The following is a 7,902-nucleotide window of genomic DNA, read 5'->3' as shown; positions in this document are numbered from 1 at the left end:
TTTGAACTCTATTCATTTTTCTTTTGTTACTCCATTCCTTTTATAACAGTAGATGTGTACATGAGTAGCTTTGCACATGCCCACAAATCCTTATTTTCTGCAATTGAAACATGACCGGAAATATCATCATAGTACTCTATGTTAATAACAGACAAAACATTATATATTTAGCAAGCAAATCTCATTAGCTGGTAATTACAGTGACAGCCACTGCAGCTGAGTTTTAAACAAGGAGTGAATTTACTTTTCCAACTGCAAAATTTTCAAATTTACAACTTCAATAAAAATATACTGGCAGAAGTTGGGTAAAGTGATGGAAATAGGAATAAAAACAAAAAACCCATAAATTGTGGAATCTCAGGCTGAAGGGTTGGAGAAGATGGTAGATTAATTTATTTTATGAATAATAGAAATTGAATGGTTATATATTTGGATAATAAGGGGAAGTGCGAGGGAAATGTGACGAGGAGTAACTCCTGAAAACCAAACCCACCATGATGTTCATGCGGTAACCTGGGCTATGTCAAAGCTCATGATTAAAGAGCCCACCCTCCATTGCTGATGTGGCAATATTTGATTCGGCCATTTCGTCTCGTCGGGATTCATACCAACACACCCAATTAACAATACCAGTCACTCTCACTCGTTTCTCTCTCTCTCCATCTGTGTTTTTCTCTATGCAGAATTTCCCCAATTTCTCCACTACCCTATTCTCCTCTACTCCTGAAACTCCCACATTCGCACCCAGCAATGCACGATCTTCCGTACGAATGCAATTTTGATATTTGATTTCCCACTTTGCCCTTTTCACCGCTCAATTAGAAATGCTAGAGGCAATGGAAAGTTCAGTCAATGGTGGCTTCTCCCATTTGCAGAGCTGCGGAGACAGCAGCGAAGAGGAGTTATCGGTGCTGCCACGTCACACCAAAGTGGTGGTAACCGGAAATAACCGTACCAAATCGGTGCTCGTTGGTCTCCAAGGTGTTGTTAAGAAAGCCGTTGGTCTAGGAGGATGGCATTGGCTGGTAATTTTCTCTTTCCCATCAAAACGGCACTGCGGATTTTTGAATTTCTTTATTTTAATTTTGGTTGCTGATGTCGTTTGTTTGCATTGTTGTGAAACTGCTTAGTTCTTCAAACCAATGTCTTATCTCGGTCAATTTTGGTATTTTCTGCCTTTTTATTTCTCCACTCGTCTAATTCTGCTCAAATTTAATTGCTTTCAAGCCTTTCCATTGAAGGTGTCTTATTATTTTTTGAAAACTAACCAGACAGGTTTTAAATTGATCCGTTCTGAGCCCTACTGCTTGAATTGTTATCTTAATCATTCGCTCAACTCTTTTAATTTAGAATTTCAAATGCGGGGTTCTTTGTGTTGCGGTTTGAATTGGTTTTGAACCTTTTTTATAGATGTTTTGAGTCGCAATTCTGAATCAGTACTTGTGGGTATTCGATGCATGTCTTTCCTCATCACCGGATCTGGTGTTTTATGAGCTGCTTTACAAGGATCAGCTGTTGATTGCGTCTTTTAATTGCTTTTATTTATGGACGGAAGTAAATGAAATTGTCATTGCTATGGTTTGTGATATTGATAATTTGAGGTCAGAACTCAGAATGAATACTTTACGCCCTTTTGTCATTGTTTCCTATTTATAAAAAGCCATTCTTTTTAGTTTTCTACTCAAACTGACTGCGATTTTCTATTTGGGATTGTTCATTTTCTTGCATAATCTTCTTCTTCTTCTTCTTCCGGGAGATAAGGTACATAATAACTGTTCTGGGGTTATGCTTGGATTACTTTGGTATTGATATGGTGATTGAATCACATAGACGCCTTTGTTCTCATTACGGCAAGAGAATATTTATTTTACTTTCATCAGAATCAGTGGTATTCTCTCAAGTTTTAATCATACAATGCTTCGAATTTGTTTTTTTTTTCCCGGATTTCCCCTCTTTGATTCCTTTGTTTGTATGCACTTAACTGAAGGATTATGCATCTTATATGAACAATTTGCATTCAAATGAAGCTAGTCTGGGGGTCTTCTTCTAGGATATTTAAATTTGAATATTATTTTATTATTCGAAACCAGGTTAGCGCTTGTTGTTAGACGATTATTTTAAGCTGTTCTTAATTGTTTATAAACAAATGCAGGTTCTTACAAATGGTATTGAAGTGAAGTTACAAAGGAATGCTCTCAGTGTGATTGAAGCACCCACGGGTAATGAGGAAGATGATGACCTGGAATTTGAAAATATGCAGTGGAATGGATCTGATATGGGTGAGTTTACACTTTACTGTTTTTAATTATCTTTGCTATCTGTTACTGGTATTCTGAGGAAACTTCCTCTTCAATTTTTAGAAAATGAGATGAAAAATCTTAGCCCTTAATAATATTTAAGATTTAAAAAATGGAAAATATGTATTGAGTGGCGAGATTTACAAACTGCACTCTCCGTTTTTTATCAATTGGCAATGATCCGTGTTCGGTATTTTGATAAGAACTGAACCATCCATGTTGAATGGTGTTGGCATTGTGTTTGCTCCCTACACTGAAAGTATGCATAGATGGGATGCTGTGATATTTTTGCTAATTTTTTGTTGTTTTGGCATTCATATCCGCGCGTTTCCAAAGTGGTAGAGGTTGGTGACATTGGATCCGTTATGTCTTCTCCTTTTGCTTTTACTATCTCTAAAGTTCTGGTGTCTTACTTTAATCCTGGTAGACCCCACCACTTTTTTATTTTTTATTTTGTAAAAATTGTGCTGTTTGATTTATCAGCATCGGACGATACACAGAAGTCCCACAAACCGAGGCACAGAATGCATAGAACATTGGGATCATCTCATCACAAGACCATGAGTAGGTCCTTCTCTGGCGATTCACACTCAAAGGGGTCCGTTTCTATGCCTCATGGGTCCGCGGTATATTAACTTTATTGTCTTTCTGAATTTGTTCCCCTCCCACTTACTATCGTACATGGTTTATTCTTTAGTATTTTAATTGTTAACGTTTTCTAAAATTATTTTATTTTCGATAGAAGGTGGACTTGAGCAAACTTGAAATGGCTGCACTGTGGAGATATTGGCGACATTTTAATCTTGTAAATTCCTTTGAACTAACTGTTCGGTTACTGTCTCCCATAAAAGATAGCTTTGGTACTGTGTGTGTCCCCGTTGTACTTACTTCTTCAAATGGATCTGTAGGTGGATGCGGTCCCAAACCCATCAAAAGAGCAGCTAGTAGACGTTGTTCAGAGGCATTTCATGTCGCAGGTATCTCAAAATTACTGATTGCATATTCCTTTGTCTTTGATAGTAATCGTTCAAATATCCCATGATTCGTTCATGATTGTGGTGAACTCAATATCCGATTCTAATCACTTCCATAGCAGGCTAATATCTATTATTAACTTCATGTCTAATTTTGCAAATACAAATAATGGATAACTATGATTTTAAAAAAATAAAGCACTCTATTTTTTATTTTAGTATTTTGAGTCGTGTAATTAAAGTTGTAATTTTTTTTTTATCTTATTTCACCATACTGTAATTCTATCAAGTGATGTATGTGACTGTGGTGCAAGCATGTAACCAAACTCTACCCCACCAACAAAACAATGCCTTAAATATACATGGTGTATGCGTATATATGCTTAAGTGTTTCTGTAAGTTTGACTAAGAACTTGAAAAAGAATATGGCTACTATAGTCTGAAATTGATTTTGTGTTGTATGAAGCAAATAGACGAGTTGCAAGTGATTATGGGATTTGTACAAGCTGCAAAGAGGCTTAAGACGGTGTGCAAATGAGATGAAATGAAGCGAGAAATGATATCTGAAAAGTTAAAGTGTCTATGCTAACAAAGATAATGTATGTAATATCCAGTTCCCGCGTATTATGTTATCGGTGATTTGTAACTTTCTAATAGTAGAGTAGGTTAGTAGTTCGAGGTTATAGAGGTTCTTACTCTTTTGTAGCCACCCCCAGTTCTGTAGATATAAATGACATTGCAACTGGATCATAGGGAAGTCTCCACGGCTTTCTTTTCAACTTGATTCAATGTATTGCTGACCTTAATGTACATATATTTTTAGTTTCTCTCCACTTTTATTTCTCAGACACTACATCTCACAGACTATTCAGTATGTAGTTGCCACCATCTTAAAGTGGCTGAAATTGTGGCTAATTAAAACTTTAAAGATTACTGTGCTTTAACAAGGGAAACATACATTTTTTCTACTGAAATTTATACTTAATTAGTTGTGGTTTATATAATATGTATAAACGAGTAAAGAAGTCCGAATATTGAATAAAATTTACCTTTTTGGGTATGTACTTAGTACTTTTTTTTTCTTTTTTTACTTTTAATGTGACATTTGTATTTTATTAAAATTAATAGTGATATTGTAATGTGCAAATTGTTAAAAATAAATGTTATGGTATGTAAAAATAATTTTAGGTGCTATACAAATAAACGTTCTCTGATATTTACTAATACAAAACCGGTCGGGTTTTTGTGTCAGCAGAATTTGTAATGTGTCTTTTTTGTTTTTTGTTTTCTTTTACATTTTTATTCTTCTTTCTCTCTTCCAGCTCTGCATTTTTATACAGCAGTAAAAAATGAAATTTGAATATATGATGTTGTGTAAATAGTTAATTTATATGTAATTTTTTATACCAATATAGGTAGAAACTTTATGAAGGTGATTGAGTAGTAGTTTCTATAAAGGAGAAAGAGTGAAGTGGGTATGGGAAATCCTATTATCCTAAGTTTGTAATCCTTATCCTACGCCTAAAACGTACGAACTATGAACATAGCTCCTTCAAATTTGCAATTATGTTTCAACCTAATATCCATTTGACACATGACTGTGCCCACTGCCAAAGCAAACACACTGTTTTGTACAATTTAAAATCCGAACATTAAAAAACGGTGTCGAAATAGAGCCGTTACACTGAGGCAACAATATCTAATGTTAGTGTTTTTTTTGTGAAGCCAATAAAATGATTTGTTGAGTTATATAATTTGAAAACAAAAAAAAATGGTGCAAAGAAGGAGAAATTGGGTGGTAACGGTGGCGTTTGAAGGTTGTGGAGGAGTAAGCGAGTCCCTTTCCTTCTTTAAAAAAATATCCATGTCTGCTTAATCAGTCAAAATCAATGGATTTTTGAATCAAATTGGGCCCCACAAACACATGCAAACCCAATACACCATGCACTTTCTTTCAACCTTCTATCTAAATCAGGGAACTTCCACTAAACCTTTATTCACACTGTTACACTCCTCATATCTTTAAAATCCATATTTATTTTTCTTATCATTTTAATCAAATAATAATATATATTCATATTTAAATAAACATTTTTTTTAATAAATCACACTCTTCTTCCTAATTTTAAATTAAAATAACACATTAAATCTTAAGTAAAAAATTGAGTAGTTTAAATACAATAAAGGAGATGGTGTCGCTTTATTAATAAACTATGAAAGTAATAAATATTATTTACTAAAAATATAAGGGAGAGGAATGTTTATTTTAAATATAAGAAAAAGTAGGTCTTGTTTTATCAGTTTTATTTTAAAACAAAAGGAAATATAATTTTCATTTTACATTATCTTATTAAAGATTGGTTTTTCCAAATAAATATGTATATACTAATTATTAATTTTTAATAGTTATTTTAGAATTAATCTTTTAACAAAATTTAGCTAACCAATATTCTAATTTTTCAATAAAACAATAAATTGTTTTGTTTTGTATCTAAATTAATTCGTCTCAATATAAATAATATGGTAATCGAGAAAGAGATTATTTTAGTAAAATTCTTTTAAAAACTTATATATTGTTGTTTGACTTTATTATAATTTGTCTTTATTTAAAAAAAAATTACAATTCTGGTATCCAATTTTTCTTACATCATTAATTCTCGATTTTTAATTATCTATAATTTTGGTAACTAGTTTTTTTAAGCAGTTTCGATTTTTAATTCTTAATTATCCGTAATTTTGTTCAATTTATAGTTTAATTATTTGACCTTCTTATTCCTTTAAACAAGACACATTGAGACTGAAAAAAAAAAATTATACTCACGAATTTTTATAAAGTTGGAATGAGTAATTGCATCAAATATAATTTGACACTGGATTAATATAATTTGAAATTAAAAAGTAAACAAAGTTATATATTTTTAAAAGTTAAGAGATGAAAATTACGTTTAAAAACTCGAAAACAAACATTGTAGATGATAAAACGTTTAAGCACTAAAATTGTAAAAAAAATATGAAACCTTATTAATCTGTATGCAACAAATATACCACAATTACCGGAGAGAGTGTTAAAACATTATTCAATAATTTTTAATTAAAATTCTATTCTCAATAATCACACATAAGTTTTTCTTTCACATGGAAAATGTATAAAGAAATTTAATTTTAATCCATTTTTTTAAATCTGTTTAAATATATATATGTTATTTATTTATTTATTTATTATATTTTATTTAAATAAAGACAATACTAAAAAGTCTTCACTCTCATAAAATTTATAAGTGGTAAAATCCAATAAATTATCTTTTATGTGGATATGAATCTCCCCTCATACAATATTCCTCTATTTTTATACAACAGTCCTTTAATATTATTTAAACAAAAAAAAATCAAGTCGTTCATCTTGAATGTAATTATAAGCTAATTATTTACTGTATTTATTGATTTTGTTTCTAAATAATTTACAATAGATGTTAAAATTGAGAACAAGGATATAATTGAAAAATAAAAATTATAATGTGAAAGAAAATTTTCCTTTAAACATGAGTATATATTATATAATAAGATGTGGAGGTATAATAAGATGTGGAGGAGCATAGTGTGAAATAAGATATAGTATAAATTTAGTTGAGTATAAAAGGTGTGCCGAAATACATAAGAAAAATAGTGTATAAAATTTGTAACGTGGAGAAAGAATAGTGAATGTATATAATATAATGTCCATGCTCATTAATTGCCCTGCTTCCCTTCTGTTATGGTAGGGTCCTCTTTCATGACCACAATAGTCAATTTACGACAACAAAGTTTTCAAACAAATTATTACACCACCTACTTTTACTTTTTTTTTCTTTTTTAATAAATACGCCACTTATATTAAATACTTTTTCCTTACTAACCCACAAAATATACATTTTGCTTAATCAATGCATCTCTAACAGATGCTTGCATCATATCTCTTTATTCTCTGTGTATCAATACAAATAATCCCTATGGTCCCATTTTTTTAATCTCAAAATAGCACTACAAAGATAATTAAAGAAAAACATTATAAAAATGTTTAAGATGTATTTAACTTTAATTCAAATAAAGAAAATATTATAAGATATTTGGGTATTTAAATATAAAATGGGTTGCCTTTTGATCTACCATCAATCGGATTCAAATATATTTAATTCATGAATTATATGTAAGTAGAATTTGCTTGAACTCACAATTAGCATGTTTTTCTCACTTTTTCTTTCAATTATAATTGTTGAGCCAAATTGACTCGTAGTTTAAAACCTTTATTCTAGGAAGTTTGACCTATGAGATTAAGTCGTGAAATTATTCTTTTTATTTGAGGAGTTATATATATTTAGAACATAATCTGCTTTGTTGGATGGAGTTATAAAATTAGTTTCTCCATCTGTTCGACTCAAGACTAAGAAATCATGTATATTTGTACTTTTAAACATTATTATAAATTTATATTATAATATTTTAATTTATGTACAAACACATGATATATGTAAAGAAAATGGAAGAATTAAAATAAAATTAAGAAAAAATTGAACTTAAATTTAGTAAAGATGAATAGTTTTTTGTACATATTAATAGAAAGAGTAATAGAAAGGAGGATGAGGGTGTGTATGTGT

The 7,902-nt window shown here is 30.7% G+C and overlaps 1 protein-coding gene across 2 annotated transcripts; it reads left to right on the top strand.

Moving 5' to 3' along the window:
- Positions 1-419: 419 nt before the first annotated feature.
- Positions 420-4,104, top strand: LOC137820026 (uncharacterized). 2 transcript variants are annotated; one of them, XM_068623800.1, is made up of 6 exons: positions 420-1,025; positions 2,153-2,279; positions 2,781-2,923; positions 3,043-3,102; positions 3,206-3,274; positions 3,738-4,104. In XM_068623800.1, exons 1-6 carry the CDS (start codon positions 825-827, stop codon positions 3,807-3,809), a joined length of 672 nt encoding a protein of 223 aa, XP_068479901.1. In that variant the 5' UTR covers positions 420-824; the 3' UTR covers positions 3,810-4,104. The 2 variants fall into 2 exon arrangements, with proteins under 2 accessions (XP_068479901.1, XP_068479900.1); XM_068623799.1 differs by having other exon boundaries at positions 3,040-3,102.
- Positions 4,105-7,902: the final 3,798 nt, after the last annotated feature.

The sequence above is a fragment of the Phaseolus vulgaris genome, chromosome 9 (assembly GCF_000499845.2).
Source record: "Phaseolus vulgaris cultivar G19833 chromosome 9, P. vulgaris v2.0, whole genome shotgun sequence".
NCBI lineage: Eukaryota > Viridiplantae > Streptophyta > Magnoliopsida > Fabales > Fabaceae > Phaseolus > Phaseolus vulgaris.
Note: the sequence above shows the minus strand (reverse complement) of the source record. Positions and strands in the feature narration are given on the sequence as shown.

Bases quoted from the DNA above. Each gene is read 5' to 3' on its own strand.
- LOC137820026 (XM_068623799.1), top strand. From the start codon at position 825: ATGCTAGAGGCAATGGAAAGTTCAGTCAATGGTGGCTTCTCCCATTTG. The intron at 2,924-3,039 runs GTATATTAACTT...TATTTTCGATAG, and splicing joins CTATGCCTCATGGGTCCGCG to AAGGTGGACTTGAGCAAACT. The intron at 3,275-3,737 runs GTATCTCAAAAT...TGTTGTATGAAG, and splicing joins AGAGGCATTTCATGTCGCAG to CAAATAGACGAGTTGCAAGT.